Source organism: Pelodiscus sinensis, chromosome 25 (assembly GCF_049634645.1).
Source record: "Pelodiscus sinensis isolate JC-2024 chromosome 25, ASM4963464v1, whole genome shotgun sequence".
In the NCBI taxonomy this organism is placed as follows: Eukaryota; Metazoa; Chordata; order Testudines; family Trionychidae; genus Pelodiscus; species Pelodiscus sinensis.
In genome coordinates, this window is record NC_134735.1 from 3,658,805 (window position 1) to 3,675,657 (window position 16,853).

The following is a 16,853-nucleotide window of genomic DNA, read 5'->3' on the forward strand; positions in this document are numbered from 1 at the left end:
TGGGAGCTGGGTTTTGTTCCCAGCGCTGCCAGAAGGATCAAACCCGGGTGCTTTGCTTGCTCGGAGCCTAAGGGCGAATGGGCCGTTGACCTCACTGCTGACTTGCGTTGGTCCCGTTGACTGAGCAAGAGGAGCTAGGATAGGCGTGAGCTGTGCCGGTCTGGCAAGCCACAGGGTCACTCCTGGGGTCTGGTCAGCAGGGACCAGGCAGGGAGTTTGCTTTTGTGGTGAGTGGCAACTTTGTTGGGCGCCGCTAGTTCTGTCTACCTGTAGGCCCCAGGGCCCTTGTTAAAACACGACTCGACCCAGCCTGAGCTAGCCAGGTATGTGGGGGTCAGAGATGTACACTGAGGTGTGGGGGCCTTAGGGAGGGACCCTGGAATATTCCCAGAGCTGAACAATCGCTGCTTTTTTCACTGTACTGCCCCCCAGCATCCTCCCCCCCCCCCAAATGGCCTGGCACAAAACCACGGGAGGAAAATCAGCACACGCGCCCCCACAAATATGCGCAAACATGTACAACATGGCAGCCCCAGATGAACAAACAGAGACACACAAAAGAGATGCGCCCAACCCCACAGTCACTCCGACGCCAACACACACACGCAGACCGCTGAGCCAGCTGCATAGACACCGGCGCCCAGAGAGAAAAACTGACAAACAGGTACCCACATACGCAGGCAGGCCGACCTGTTCCGTCACACCGACCACCGCTCAGAGGCACAACCATACGCTCCCCGACCAACCCACAGAGACAGGCCCAGACACAAATTCACACAAGCACACAGAGCCAAGAAGGGCAGACACACACACACGCACACGCGCACACACACACACACACACACACGCAGGCCGACGCGAAGGCTCAGCCACACAGACAAATGCAGAGACAAAAACAACGGCAGACACAACGTCCTCTTTGACCCCAGGTGTTGCTCGGCTGGCACGGCTTTCCATTGGAAATTGTGTGGTGGTGTGCGCATGAACACCCCCTTCTTCCCCCAGGGGGCTTGTAGGAAGCTAAAAACACAACCCTGGCATCTTTTGCTTTTTGCTAAGGCATCATCTTTTAAATGCTTGATGGTATCTCCAGGCAATGGTAGTCAGGACAGTTTGAGGTTTTTCTTCCATGAGGGCGGAAATTTCGCTTCATTGTATTTGTTTCTTCCTTGTTAATGGGAGACACGAGGCACCAAACATCCTGCTGACGTCAGCTGGCCGTAGGACGCCATTTAAAATACAGTGAGGCAGCGCCGTGTTTATTTCCCTCGCTCCCCGCGTTAGAGCTGATCTGCCCAAAGCGATCTAGCGCTGGCCTTTTGGCTTCCTTAGGAACCAGAGGCCTAGAAGTATTTGTCTTCAGGCAGATCTACACAACAACCGTTGCATCAACACAGCTGTGCTGCTGTAGTGCTTTGATGAAGGCTCTCTAAGTGGGGGGGGGGGGAGAGAGAGAGAGCGAGCATCCCCCATCTGCCTAGTTACTCCCCTTCCTGACTTAGTGCTACCCACACAGGCGTTAATTCTGTATAAGGAGGTTGCTGGAGGTGTGGATTTCTCACACCACTGTATGGCGTAGTTGTAGTGAGCGGTGTAGGGGACAGCTGTCTTTTTTGACCTTGGAAACGTGGGTAATTACTTCCTGGTCTGGGTCAATGATTGGTTGTGGGTGTTGGAGATGCAGATTAGGATCTTTAGCTGAAAGGATTGCTGACCTACTAAAGCAGGGGTGGGGAACCTATGGCCCAGGGACTAGATCCGACGCCTGGCTTGCCTGGATCTGGCCCCTCAGGCTTGGGGCTCCCCCCTATCATTGGGAGGCTGGCGCTCCAGCCCTGTAGCCCCCCTTCTGCCCACACCTTGCACCCCCACTCCTCTCCTGCTCCCTACTTCCTGTCCAGCCCTCCCACCCCAGCCTGCTCCTGCACCATACCACTCTCCCAGACTCCTCCGAACCGCTCCTGCCTCCTCCACACACTAAACTCATTTTTGGCCTAACCCCAGAGCATGGGGGGGGGGGCAAAAAATCTACTAGCCAGGCCCCCTCCTCAAGTTCCGGTGTGCAAGGGGAATGACCCAAAAAGGGAGCCCATCCCATACCGGAGAGAGAGTTTATCCCAAGTGTTCGACAGGTGTTAGTGACAAACAAACCAATCCCAGGGATTTTTATACAGGCTCTGCCTAGAGTCAAGCTCAAGAAAGTCTGTCCCCCATCCCGTCCAAAACCAGAACGCCTTCGTTCCTGCACTGCGTATGAGAGAAGTCAGGGCTGTCTCCCTAGGCTGTGACCTACGGTTAGCCTGGGTTGAGCTGAAACACATGTCCTTCATTTGGGGGTCCTACCAGCAGGGCAAAGCCATTTTACAGCAGCCAATGCAAGCTAGTCCTCCAATGCTGTCCCACAGTTCCCTAGAAACACCTCCAAGGAGGTCTGCCCTTGTTCAGTTTTCACTTCTTTGGTATTAGCCTGGGTCTACCCTGGGAAGGTTTGGTGACAAAGGTGCTGTCGACGTGCAAAAGTTGCCAAAAGTGAACACCGGTCAAACAGGTTTTGCTGCTTCCCATTGTCAACATTTCAGGGCCACATGGCTAGCACCTCGTGGACAGAGGCAGCAAAGCAACGTGGGTAACATCTCACAGGGCAGTGTTGTGAGAAAGCAAAGCTGATTCCTGAGCCTCTTGGGATTCCCGCTGAGCTCTCCCACAGCATTCCCAGCTGCCGGGAGCAGCCTCGTGAGTAGCTCTGGGAGCTCTCCGTGCTGAAGAATGGCAAAGCAGCATGGCCGTCTCTCCAGCCCTCCCCCTACCATGGCAGCTTGCCTGCTGCTGTGTTCCTAGCTGGACAGAACAGGAGCACTCCAATGATTTGCTCTTTGTTCCCCAAACGTTGCATCTCACTCAGCTGTCAGACACTTCCTGGAGCTTTGGAAGGGGAGGGGCGCATGCCTGCAGGGCAGCAGAGATCACAAAACACTGAGCAGAGCCATCAGGGCAGGCATTGTGGAATACTGGCACTAGACAGTTCTCCCAACAAAACAAACAGCAGAGTCCACACTGGCTCTTTGTTGACAATAAAGGGAGGGGAAAAGACAAAAGTTTCTCACAGGGCCGGAAGTTTTTTGTTGCCACAGTGGGGTGTTTTTCCTGACAAAAGTTGCATGGCAGTGTAAACGCTCTCCCTATTCTGTCACCAAAAGTTAGTTTTTGGTTGAATTCATCTGCCAATATTATGGCTTCCTCGGGAGCGCTCTGATGATCTGAAAATCAAAAAGGGAGTCTTACAAAAAACTGGAAACATGGTTAGCCAATTGCTAAGGCGGGGTTACAAAAGAACAGCACGAGCATCCAGGGGTAAAATCAGAAAGACTAAGGAACACCGTATAGGGAGTTGTACGTAGCAAGGAAAACAAAAGGCTCTGAGAAGAGGCTCTATCGATACATTGGAGTAGGGATGTGAATGGTTAACCAGTTAACCAGTAAGCTTCACTTTTAATGGGTGAGGCTTACTGGTTCCAGTTAACCGGTGGGGGCTGGAGCAGCTCTCTGCCCATCACAGGCAGGGGTGTTCCAGCCAGGCCGGAGTAGCTGCAGTCCATGGCGGGGGGCCGGGGGTGCTCTATTAATACACTATGTTTCACCGGTTAACCAGTTAAACTGGATTTTACATGGATCAAGAAAAAGCTGAAGAAAAACCTAAGTTCTCTACTCAGGCTATGCCTAGATTGCAGGCTTCTTTTGGAAGAAGCTTTTCCGGAAGAGATCTTCTGAAAATCTTCTTCTGAAAGAGAGCGGCCACACTGCAAAAGCACATCGAAAAAGCCATCTGCTTTTTTGAGAGTCTCTACACTGAATGGACGCTCTCTTGCGTGTAAGCTGTGATTACCATGGACGGAGTGGCCACCAGGGCACCTGTCCTTTGTCCTCTTTCCTCGTCTTTCGAAAGAACTCCCTCTTCCCCATCCACGCATGTCTTTTTCCGAAAGAGCTCTTTTGGAAAAAGGCTTCTTCCTCGTAGAATGAGGATTATCGATGCCGGAAAAACCCCTCTGGTCTTTCGATTTTCTTTCGAAAGAACGCAATTGCAGTGCGGACGTAACTCAAGTTGCTTCAGAAAAACGGCCGTTTTCCCAAAAGAAACTCTGTAGTGTAGACATACCCTCAGTGGGCAAGGAGAACTAATAAACAAGGCTGAGGAGATGCATGCCTGTTTTGCGTCAGTCGTCACCAAAAAGGCTAATGGTGACCGGATACGCCACACAATTAATATGAATAACAAGGGGGAAGGCACACAAGGCAGACTAGGAAGCCAGCGGGTAAAAGAACATTAAGATGAATCGGATGTATTCAAGTCCGCAAGGCCTGAGGAAACCCATCCTAAGGTGCTGAGGCAAACGTGGTGAGGTTTGCCATTTTCTTTGTGCACTCCGGAGCAGGGCTGCCCAGAGGTTTCAGCAATTTCGGGGGCCTCTTCCTGGCACTCCCTGTCTCAGACTTCTCATGAGGGCCCCTGGGCCCGGGCCCTGGGGCAAATTGCCCCACTTGTCCCTCCCTTCCTGGCGGCCCTGCTCCGGAGGGATGGGGGAAGTCACAGAGGACCAGAGAAGGGCAAACAGAGAGTCTATTTCTCAAAAGGAGAGCAGAGAGGTCCTGGGAATCACAGATCAGTCAAGCTCTCGAGTTACAAGGAAGAGCCAACATGGATTTGTCGGGAACAAATCAGTTCAAACCGACCGAATTTCCTTCTTTGACGGGGATGCCGGCCGGGTGGGTAGGCGCGGAGAAGCAGACACGCGCCATCTGGGGTTTAGAGACAGTCCCATGGGACCGTTTCATTAGCAAACTAGATGCAATTAGCATGAGGTGACTGCACCACTGGTTAAAGACCCTTCTCAGAAAGTAGTTCCCCAGGGACACATCTAGTGGGGGGTCCCACATGGGCGCCTCCTACATCCAGTGCGTGTCAGTGCCGCTCTTAATGACTTGCCTAATGGAGTGGGATTACGATGATGAACTCTGCAGATGACACCAAGCTGGGAGGGGCTGCCAGCCCTTGGGAAGACGCAATTCGCATTCAAAGTCACCTTGACAAATTGGAGAAATCAGCAAGATGGACGCAAGGTAGGAACGAGTGGAAAGCACTTCAGTTAGGAAGGAAACAAATCAGCTACAAAGGGGGGAATCACAGGCTAGGCCGGGGGTGAGCAAAATATGGCCCAGATCCGGTCCACGTAGTGATTAACACACACTTACGGGTGGCAGCATGTGTTCAGCCGCCCCTCCCCTCACCTTGCCCCCTCCCAGGATGCTCCTGCTAGCCCTGCAGGGAAGGAGGGGGGAGATGATGTCAGGGTGTCCCCTGCCCCTATGCGGCCCCATCTCTGCAGAGCAGGGGTCGGACACAGGGAGCTGCTCTACTCGGAGGTATGAATGGTGACCCAGAGAAGAGCTTCTTAAAGAGGCAGTGCGCTGTTCCCAAGATTTCTCCAGCAGCCAGCGCTCCCCCCCCCTCTCTCTCTCACACACACACCCCGTCACGCACAGAGTCTCTTGCTCTCGCTCCCAACTCTGCCCCTTCTGCCTGAGTCCCTGCCCCTTCTGGGGGCCAGGAGCCAACCCCTGACGACTTCCCAAAATGCGTGGAGTGGCCCCCCTGTAAGAATGATAGCCCATCCCGGGCTAGGTGGGACGACTGCTGAAAAGGATCTGGGAGGTAGTGACGCTCGCGTGGAAGGCAAGTCAACCACGCGATGCCGTGCTGGGAAAGGCTCATACCATTCTGGGTGTGAATTAATGGAAGAATGGTATGTAAGACCTGGGAGGTAATTGTCCCTTTCCGCTCGGGGCACCTCATCTGGAGAACTGAGTCAAACTCTCCATGCCACACTCCATAGGAAAGATGGGGACGAACTGAGTCCAGAGAAGAGCAACGAAAAATGACAAAAGGCTAAGAAAATCTGACCTATAGGGAAAGGCTAAAAAACCAGGGCGTGTTTAGTTTTAAGAAAAGAAGACCAAGGGGGACTCTGCTAAGAGTCTTCAGCTATGTGGAGGGCTTTAATATAGACGACTGTGAATGATTGTTCTGCAGATCTGCTGAAGGTAGGACAAGAAGCAACGAGCTTAATCAGCAGCAAGGGAGAGTTAGGTTAGATAGTAGGAAAACACTTTCTCGCTCTAAGGGTAGTTAAACTCTGGAATAGGGGTCCCAGGGAGGTTGTAGAATCTCTATCATTGGAGGTTTTTAACAGGTTGGACAAACACCAGTCAGGGCTGGTCTTAGGTTTACTTGGTCTTGCCTCAGCGGACGGGGACTTCTCGGAGTCCCTTCCAGCTCTGCATGTCTATGATTTTATGATTTATACAAAAGAAGGAGGCTGCTCTGTCACAAGTTTGAATTTCTTCCCACAAAGCAAATGTGGAGGAGAATTTAGAAATGGAGACAGCCCTTTGGAAAGAACCAAAAGTGAGTCAAGTTAGTCCTGTTGCCGTTTTTAATTTTGATTAGCTAGAACTTTGCTGACAGCTTGGAAAATCTCCGGCTGTCCCGCGGATGGGAGTTGAGGTGGTCTGATCTCCACTAAGGCAACAGAAAGACTCCAGTTAATTTCCATATGCCTTGGCTAGCCCCCCTCCCCGCCCCCCATGGACAGGGCAGCAGCTTCCCAGTTTTTTTATTAAGGGTTCTCTTCTGGTACATTTATAGCTTGTTACCCTTCTCTGCAGCATAATTATTGCGGAGCTGTAACACTGGAGGTTTCATAGACATAGAGTTTTAGGCCAAGGCTCTAGCCATCGTCTCCGAACGCCTGTATATCCCGGGCCTTTCAATACCTGTCAGTCACCCCACCACCAGAATCAGACCACAGGATTACAAACCTCAGGAGACCAGATTGTGGGGTGCCACTGGCAAAGAGCAGGAGGGATGGAGAACTGGGAAATACAGCCAGATCATCCTGGCCAGGGACCCACACCCCACGCTGCAGGGGGAGATGAAAAAACTCCAAGATCCCTTCCAGTCTGACCTGTCTATGGTGATCGTGTGATCAGATGAACAAGACCCTCCAGGCTAAGATCCCGGGAGAGTTCTCAGGGCCAGCTCAGCCTGCTTCAGGCGGGGTCCTGTCTTTTCGCATAATGTCGGGGGGAGATTTTCAAGGACACACAAGGCAAGTGGGCCCCTGGGAAAGTTGCCGAGTGTCGGGTGCATCGCTGCTGTTTGTGCCTTTGAAAAGCCACCTCCTTGTGCCTGCCTGTGCCCTTGCTCACACAGACAGTTGCCGCACAGGGGCGGGGGGGGGGGGGAGAACAATTGCGAACGAGCGCCGCGCACAGCTGCACCCTTTTGTTTCGGAGCAGGCGCTGATAACAGATCAAGGGTAGCGTTCTCCAACGTGGCCTCTGATTGTGAGCGCCCCAGCCGGAGACACCTGGGGCCTAGTGGGGAGTATGCACAGCTCCTATTGACGTCATTTCCAGGTGCGGGTGCTCAGTAGCACCCCTGAATCTCTGGTCCCAGGTGTCTCCCATTGGGTTCCCTAGAAAGGAAGCTTCCAATTTTGCATATTTTGATCTGAATACGCAAAGACTCGGCGCATAGCCTGGGAAAAACCAGTTCACAGGCCAAAGGCTCAGCTGGTGCCAGTTGCAGTGTGGCCAACACTCACAATTTCATCTCGAGTCCCGTGGTATTGCGTGTTCTTAAAGTCCCAGGTGAGGAAATCCTGATATGACCTGGGCATCTCAGGTTTCGGTACAAACAAAAAACGGTACGTTTCTAGGTTTCTCGTTCTCACGGTTGCAGAAAAAAGCCTGCGCACGAGAAGCAAGTGATCCCTTGACGGCTCAAAAGGCAAAGACAGAACCCCCGCCCCATGATTTCAACCCAGTCTCACACTGCCGAGGGGCCTGATTCGTGGTTTTGGAACACGCTCCGTTGACAATATTGCAATTGGCTGTCAGTGGGGCTACACCGGCTGGGGGGCTTGCCCATCTGCCCCCGCCTGAAATACTTTGCCAACAGCAATAATAACAGCGTGAAGTTAAAGGGAAAGTGTTAGTGTCAAGTTGCATTTCAGTCTACGCTTTCCCCCACTGCTGTTCCGAGGAAGGTCTATGATGAGGAGAGATGAAATATGCTCCGGAGAAAATATTGCCCTGGGCTTGATTTTTCATCCCCGTTGATGCAATTGCAACTTGCTGGTGTGAAACCAGTTTGGCTGAACGGCGAATCAACCCTTCTCGAGCGTTTCAGCTTGTTCCTTTTGTGTGTTTCACGCTATACCAAGAGGCAGGGGTCTCAGGAAGTGGCGTATTACAGCTACTGCTGGAAACTAATTCTTGCAAACTGACTAGCTTGCCGAGGACTTTGACCTGTTCTAATTAAAGCAGAGGGAGCAGCAAATTGAGACACCGGTGCCAGGGCTAAATGGTAGATCTGCAGAGGAGAAATGGTAAACCAAGGGTGATTTGGTGAGATGGTGAGAAACAGGCAGGCTGTTCTGGGGGCAAGCGCTGCGGAAGGCATGGCTCATGTGTTGCTAGAGGCAAGGTAATATGCAAGGTGCAAATGGCCACGCAAGGTGAAAGGCTGCTTCCATGGTTAGCACACTAGGGAGAGACAGATTTGATTCCTCGCTCTGCCACAGATACTCGGTGTGACCTCTGGCAAGTCACTTAGTCTCACTGGGCTCGCTATTCCCAGAGAACGTTACCAGGCCCCTGCAGGCATGGGAGAGCTTCATGTCACTGGGCTCCCGCCCCCCCCATAGTGTCCCTTATGTGACCCCCTGACATGAACAAGCCGACGTTCACTATTAAAAGAGCCACCTTTCATCCACCCTCTGCGTTTCTCCAGCACCCGTCCCGATTAACCACAAAGGCTCAGGGACAAGCCAGCCTGCCCAGCGTGACCGCCCGGTGCCTGCGAGGTTCCGAGCTCACTCCTGGCTTCCCGGGGGAGCTGGGGGACGCTCGGCCCCGTGCGGCGCAGGGGGAGGGCGAGGGAAGCCGATGAGGGCGGTGCGCTACAACGGGCTTTTCCAGGGCCGTGGGCTGCTCCTTTCCAGACTGACTCACCGGGAGGCGTTCCCCCCGATTTACGCTGTGCTCAGCGTTTGGGGGAGGGCTTCCTCAAAGGGGGCTTTCCGCTGGCGTCACCCACGTTTGCTAGCCAGCCCGACACCCTGGCGCTGCCTGACGCAGAGCAGACGTGTGTGTGTACATGCCACCCATGCTCCTGGGGCGCAGCTACAGGAGCCATGGGCGGCGAGTTCTATGGGCCCGGCTCTCTCTGGCCCCACCTGCCACCCCCTTGCGCTTCCCCCTGGGTCCACGCCCTCCCGTGCATCCCCTCTGGAGTGATTTAAAATGCCCCTCCCGCCACCAGCTGCAGTGCACTGGGGCTAGAGCAGCTTCCTGCTGCTCGCTCCCTGTGGCCGCTGGCGGCTGTGGGGGTGGGTGGGTTTGCCTCCCTGCCCTGCACCCAGCAGCTGGAGCAGCGTCTGGAGTCGTTCTCCATGCTCCCCTCCCCCCGCCATAGGGACACGCATGTCGGCAGCCAGAAGCTGCTCTAGACCCCGGTGGGGTCGGCCGGGGCCCACGGGGCATTTTTAGTCACTCGGGGGCTGCAGGTGGCCAGGGACTGCGTGGGGGGGAGGGCTACAAGGCAGGCAGCAATGTGCAGAGACCCCTGGCCTCCCCAGGAGCTGCTTCGGGGGGGGTCCCAGGAAAGCACAGCACCCCCACCCTCTCCTCCACCCCACCCTCTCCCCGCTCCCCTCCTTCTGCCCCCAAACTCCCACACCCCCTCTAGCCCCCAAACTCCCTCCCAAAGCCTGCACCCCTCACCCCCTCCTGCACCGCCTGCCCCAGGCCAGAGCCGGCACCCAGCTTCCTGCCTCGGTGTGGATCGGATACCGGGGGGACTGTGCACCTGCACCTCCTCGGGCGGGGATTCCCGCCGGATCCCCGGGGCTAGGCCAGCCCCTGGAGGGGGAACAGAACGACACTGGCAGGAGGGTCACCCGCACTCCAGGGACGCCCCCGTTCGCCTTTGCTTTGTGCTCGGAGGGTCTCGTGGGGGCAGGACGCGCCGGACCTGCCCTTTTCACAGCCTCTCGCCCCCACAGGGACCATGGGCTGCTGCTGCAGTTCTGACTACGACGACGACTGGATCGAGAACATCGACATCTGCGAGCACTGCAATTACCCCATCGACCCGGCCACTAAAGCCCAGGTGAGAGGGGGGGAGACCGGGGGGCTGGGGGGACTCGGCACAGGGCTGCATGGGTGGAGCAAGTGGCCGCGGTTCCTCAGAGCTGGGCCATTGGGGCAGGCCCAGCCACCAGAGTTTTGTGGGGCCCGGAGGGCACGGGGCCCAAGGCAACCGCCCTGCCCGCTTTGCCCTGAGGCCGGGCTGGATTTGGGAGCCAGTGGGTGTGGGTCACGCCGAGCGAAAGAGGCACCCTGTGCACCCAGAAAACTCCCTCAGGTGGCTGGGGGTAGGGAAGTCTTGGGGTGAACCTAGGGTTCGGGAAAGCAACCCCCCCCCAGCCTTCACCTGACGCCCTGCCCCCTTCAGGAGCCAAGCCCCCCCATCACCCCTCACTGCAGGGGCAGGTCTCCATCCCCCCCGCCCCCCATGAGCCTCCCCAGCCCTGTAGCACGGGGAGGGCAGGTGGCACACGGCCCCACCCTGAGCGTGGCCGGAGCCCGGGGGCAGCCCGGGAGTCGTGCTGACACAGGGGATGGAGCGTGGGCGGGGCCACGCCTGGCGTTTTGGGAAGGCAACGCCTCCCCCTGCCTCTGGTACCCGCCGCCCCTGAAGGGCCCTTGGTACCGCCCTGCCAGGGTGGAAGGGAACGGGAGGGCGAGTCGGGAAGAAGAGGGGTGTGGGGGGAGGGAGTTCCTTCTGGAAAAGAAACCCCCTCGCTCCGGTCTCTCCTCCGCCCTGCAGACGCTGTTACGCAATGGCTCCGAGGTGCGCGATCCTTTGGTGTCCTACGAAAGCCCCACTCCGCCCTGCTCTCCTATGCAAGGTTGGTACCCGGCCGCCACCGGAGCCGGGGGACGGGGTCTCCAGTGCCGGGGGAGCTGCCCACGGGCGGAGTCACCCGCTGGCCCTGGGCAATGCAAGGCCCCAGGGCAGGCGAGGGAGTGGAAGGAAAGTGAATCGGGCCCGCTAGGGATGCGGCTCCCACAGCGGAGGCTTCCAGTAACTCTCCTCTCTCCTCCTGCCATTCGCTTCGCTTCTCTGTCCCTCCCTCTACCCTGAGCACACCTGGAAACGGTGCCTGATCAACAGCCCCCGGGGCGTGGAGCTAAGTTCCTGCTAAGCCAGGCAGCTTCCTGGAAGCCCCACGCCGGGCAGAGATGCCGCAGCTGGGGGAAGGGCGCCTCTGCCCACAAGCCGCCTGGAGCTGCCGCAGCTGGAGCAGAAGCACCTCTCCCCGCGAGTTGCTTCAAATCTGCCCCCGCTGTGGGGAGGCATCCCTGCCCCGGCCATGCCTGCTGGAGCTACCGCAGCCATGGAGAGGTGCCTCGCACTTGGCCCAAGCCGCTGCAGGGAGAGAGGGCTGGGGGAGTCTTCTTGAGGCAGCCTGCACCCCCTCCAAGTCCGTCCGCCCCAGCCCTACCCCAGAGCCTGCACCCCACACCCCAATCCTCTGTGCCAACCCTGCGTCCCCTCCTACACCCCAAACCCCACATCCCTAGCCTCACCCCAGAGCCTGCACCCCACACCCCAATCCTCTGTGCCAACCCTGTGTCCCCTCCTGCACCCCAAACCCCACATCCCTAGCCTTACCCCAGAGCCTGCACCCCACACCCCAGTCCTCTGTGCCAACCCTGCGTCCCCTCCTGCACCCCAAACCCCACATCCCTAGCCTCACTCCAGAGCCTGCACCCCATACCCCAATCCTCTGTGCCAACCCTGCATCCCCTCCTGCACCCCAAACCCCACATCCCCAGCCCTACCCCAGAGCCTGCACCCCACACCCCAATCCTCTGTGCCAACCCTGCGTCCCCTCCTGCACCCCAAACCCCACATCCCTAGCCTCACCCCAGAGCCTGCACCCCACACCCCAGTCCTCTGTGCCAACCCTGCGTCCCCTCCTGCACCCCAAACCCCACATCCCTAGCCTTACCCCAGAGCCTGCACCCCACACCCAATCCTCTGTGCCAACCCTGCGTCTACTCCTGCACCCCAAACCCCACATCCCCAGCCCTACCCCAGAGCCTGCACCCCACACCCCAATCCTCTGTGCCAACCCTGCGTCCCCTCCTGCACCCCAAACCCCACATCTCTAGCACCACCCCAGAGCCTGCACCCCACACCCAAATCCTCTGTGCCAACCCTGTGTCCCCTCCTGCACCCCGAACTCCTCATCCCTGGCCCCACCCCAGAGCCTGCACCCCACACCCCAATCCTCTGTGCCAACCCTGTGTCCCTTCCTGCACCCCAAACCCCTCATCCCCACCCCAGAGCCTGCACCCCACACCCCAATCCTGTGCCAACCCTGCGTCCCCTCCTGCACCCCAAGCCCCACATCCCTAGCCCCACCCCAGAGCCTGCACCCCACACCCCAATCCTCTGTGCCAACCCTGCATCCCCTCCTGCACCCCAAACCCCACATCCCTAGCCCCACCCCAGAGCCTGCACCCCACACCCCAATCCTCTGTGCCAACCCTGCGTCCCCTCCTGCACCCCAAACTCCTCATCCCTGGCCCCACCCCAGAGACTGCACCCCACACCCCAATCCTCTGTGCCAACCCTGTGTCCCCTCCTGCACCCCAAACCCCTCATCCCCACCCCAGAACCCGCACCCCACACCCCAATCCTCTGTGCCAGCCCTGCGTCTCCTCCTGCACCCCAAAACCCTCATCCCCACCCCAGAGCCTGCACCCCACACCCTTCATCCCAAAGCTTGTACCTTTAGCCACAGCCCTCACCTTCCTACACCCCAATCCTCTGCCCCAGTCCTGAGCCCGCTCCCGCTCCCCAGACCCTGAGCCTCACCCCCGCCATACACTGTCCATGTGCGGATTGACTTTCTCTACATGATGCATCATATCGGTGCACAGAGCAAAAGTCATTCTGCACACGGACATAAAAACGTAGCAGGAACACGGGCACGGTGCCCTCTCTTGTGCACACAGCTCCAGGGCAGGCTTCTCCCCACATTGAGCGAGCAGAACAGTTCACCGTTGGCACATGCTGATTGGGTCAATTTCTTCCGTGCTTGTGCGGGGAGTTTATCCAACGAGTTCCTTTGCCTTACTCAGAGAATACAACCGAAGAGGGGAAACGGTCAGTGCCAGCCTGGAGCCTTGCTCTACAGCTGCAATGACATTATTTTCGGAATATTTTGTTTCTTGGAAAAGCCTGAGGTTTCCTCCTAAGTCAGGGCAGAACCAGATTTCAAAATCTCGGCATTTCCCAAGGGACAGGAATTCTGAATTCCCACGGCACGTTTCTTCCTCTCTGACCTAGAGGGACCTCCTCTCCGGCTCCAGCCTTTCCCACCATTCTGCTTTCCATTCTCTGCGGACGCTTCCAGTTAGTGCTCAGGGGAAGCTGGGTCGAGACCTGTTAAACTCATGTCATATAATCCACCAAACAGCCAACAGGTGGCAACAGCTCCTTTATCTGGGGCTAAACTAACATCCTGGAGGCGAAAGGGTCCACAGTCCACTGGGAAAAATTCAGAAAAGGGCAACAAAAAATATTAGGGGTTTAGAACGGCTGCTGTATGAGGAGAGATTAATTAAACTGGAACGTGCAAAAGCGACAACTAGGGAGTGATATGAGAGAGGTCTATGCAATTTTGACTGGTGTGGAAAAAGTGAGTAAAGAAGAGTTATTTACAGCTTTCCAAGAATTAGGGGTCACCAAATGAAATTAATAGGTAGCAAGTTTAAAATAAACAAAAAGAAGTATTCCTTCCACAGCCAACCTGTGGAACTCCTTGCCAGAGGATGTTCTGAAGTCCAAGATTATAACAGAGTTCAAAAAGAGCTTGATAAATTCATGGAAGATAGATCCATCCATGGCTATTAGCCAGGATGGGCAGAGAGGGTGTTTCTGTTCGTCAGAAGCAGGGAGTGGATGACGGGGAGGGATCACTGGATGATTCCCTGTTCTGTTCATTCCCTTTGGGACACCTGGTATGGGCCACTGCCGGCAGACAGGACACTGGTCTTGATGGACCTTTGGTCCGACCCAGTCTGGCCATTCTTAAGTCAGGCCCCTGAGACTCGTCGCCTCTGTCCAGCCGCCTCTAAAGAGACCTGTTGCTTTGCTTTCCAGACAAACTGGTGGTAGCTTTGTACGACTACGAACCAACTCATGATGGTGACCTGGGACTCCAGAAGGGGGAGACGCTCCGACTTCTGGAGGAGTAAGTCTGTGGCCCTTTCCCCAGCCACACTCAGCCAGGCACTGGGGAGCTGCTGGGGCATGTTTTCTCCAGCCGGCTTTGCAGGCTAACGGGCGGGTCAGTGCTGCACCTGCCAGGGAGGGTCCCGCTGCCAGCGGTTTGCCTGTGCTTTCCTGGCGGGACCCCAGAACTGCAGGCAGGCAGGCCCCGTGGTGCCCTGCCCTCCTGCCTCGGGGCGGGAGAAAGACGTGTGAAGGGCCAGAGAAGAGCAACTCAAATGATGAAAGGTCTAGAAGACATGAGCTAGGAGGGGAGGCTGAAGGAACTGGGCTTGTTGAGTTTGGAAAGAGAAGACTGAGAGGGGACACGAGAGGGGTTTTCAAGTGTCTAAAAGGGGGTCACAAGGAGGAGGGAGAAAAATTGTTCTCCTTGGCCTCTGAGGACAGGACAAGAAGCAACGGGCTTAAACTGCAGCAAGAGAGGGTTAGGTTGGACAATCGGAAAAACTTCCTGTCAGGGCAGTTAAACACTGGAATAAATTGCCCAGGGAGGTTGTGGAATCTCCGTCACTGGAGATATTCAAGAGCAGGTTGGATAAATGTCTGTCAGGGATGGTCTAGACAGTATTTGGTCCTGCCATGGGGGCAAGGGACTGGACTCGATGACCTCTCGAGGTCCCTTCTGGTTCTAGGATTCTATGGTTTTATGGTTAAGGGAGGGTTAGGTTGGACATTAGGAAAAGCTTCCTGTCCGGGTGGTGAAACACTGGAATAAATTGCCCAGGGGGGTTGTGGAATCTCCATCCCTGGAGATACTGCAGAGCAGGTCGGACAGACACCTGGCAGGGGTCATCTCGGTGCTTGGTCCTGCCGGGAGGGCAGGGGATGGGACTCGATGGCCTCTCGGGGTCCCTCCAGTTCTAGTGTCCAGTGATTCTATGTGGCCGCATCCAGCACTAAGCTACAGGGGAGGGCAAAGTGCCCATTGGAGGGTAAGGTAGGAAGCCAGGGAGGGCCGGGCCGCAAAGGAGCTGGCCTCACCAGAAAGTCTGCCACCTTCCCAGCCAGCTTGGAGCCTCTTCCCCAGGCCAGGCTGAGGGGGACGAGTCCCATCCACTGGCCTCTTTCTGCCAAGGCCGCTGTGCTCGCCCCTCCCTAGCGGGGACGCAGGACTGATGTGGCCCTTTCCTCGGGTCTGGTTTCAGGAGTGGCGAGTGGTGGAGGGCCCAGTCGCTCACCACCGGCCAGGAAGGCTACATTCCCTACAACTTCGTCGCCAGGGTGAACAGCCTGGAGCCGGAACCGTGAGTGGCTGCGTCCGGGTTCAGTCTTCCCTCCCCCGCCCATCCTTGCCCTGGGCTTAGCTGCCCTGCTAGGGGGAAGGAGTCCTGATCCCCGTCCTCTTGGGGAGCACCCCGGGGGTCTCCGCGGGTGGGGGCGGGAGCACACGCCTGCCTGGCACTAACTGGGCTTTGGTCCGTGCAGCTGGTTCTTCAAAAACCTCAGCAGGAAGGATGCGGAGCGGCAGCTCCTGGCCTCCGGGAACACGCACGGCTCCTTCCTGATCCGGGAGAGTGAATCCACCAAAGGTGAGCGGCGGCCTGTCTGCCAACGGGGGGGCCAGTCCAATTCTCCGGTGGCCCGGCTGTGCCACGAGGGCCACCCTCCCCCGTCGCCGGGCCCTGGCTGCCCCCCAGCACAGCAGCAGCCGTACCCCGCTGTATCCTGGGGGGGGGTGTTTGTGCAGCGGGGCTGTGGGGGGGGGGGAGGGAGACGCTCCCCCCTTCCCGGCATTCAGCTGCCCAGGTGATAAAGCAGAGAGGCAGGTACCTGCCATGGCAGTTGGGGCTGAGGCGACGGCTGTGGGAGCAGGATTTGGCCTGTTCTTGGCCAACATTCCTCAGTGTCGCTCCGGTGCTCTCAGCGTAGGCCTGAAGAGAAACCACTGACGAGGGGCCCAACAGGATTGCCGGGCCCCTGGGCAATGGGGGGGGCTGGCTCTGTGCCCCCAGAAAGGGCAGGGCTTCAGGTGGAAGGGATGGGGGGGCAGCCAGCCCCCAGTGCCGCCCCGTCCCTATCCCGCTGGCTCTCAGAGGCAGTCAGACCGTGCGGTGCCTGGCTCTGGAGCCGCCCCTGTTGCCATCGGCCACCACTTACCGCTTGTTGGTGCCCCTCTGCCAGTGCCCGGCCCAGTCCAGGTTTGACCTGGGGGAGGGCGGGCAGGGGGCAGGACTAGAGGGCAGGCGTCTTAGAGGGAGAAAAGGAGCCACCTCATTCCCCGGTTTCCCTTGGCTTCGCTAGGCTCCTTCTCCTTGTCCGTGAGGGACTTCGACCAAACCCACGGCGAGATGGTGAAGCACTACAAGATCCGCAACATGGACCAGGGGGGGTTCTACATCTCCCCCCGCATCACCTTCAGCAGCCTGCACGAGCTGGTGGAGCATTACACCCGTAAGGCCCCCGGGCTGTGAGGAGAGGT

General features: G+C 57.2%; 1 protein-coding gene across 5 annotated transcripts in view; it reads left to right on the plus strand.

The window, feature by feature from the left end:
* Positions 1–16,853, plus strand: part of LCK (LCK proto-oncogene, Src family tyrosine kinase) — a 37,204-nt gene that overhangs the window by 7,723 nt on the left and 12,628 nt on the right. For all 5 annotated transcript variants that reach the window (XM_075908686.1, XM_075908687.1, XM_075908685.1 and 2 more), the window contains exons 3-8: positions 10,128–10,234; positions 10,955–11,036; positions 14,306–14,396; positions 15,580–15,678; positions 15,860–15,963; positions 16,676–16,825. In XM_075908686.1, coding sequence (XP_075764801.1) covers positions 10,133–10,234; positions 10,955–11,036; positions 14,306–14,396; positions 15,580–15,678; positions 15,860–15,963; positions 16,676–16,825 — 628 coding nt within the window. In that variant the 5' untranslated portion in view covers positions 10,128–10,132. The remainder of the gene's footprint in view (positions 1–10,127; positions 10,235–10,954; positions 11,037–14,305; positions 14,397–15,579; positions 15,679–15,859; positions 15,964–16,675; positions 16,826–16,853) is intronic.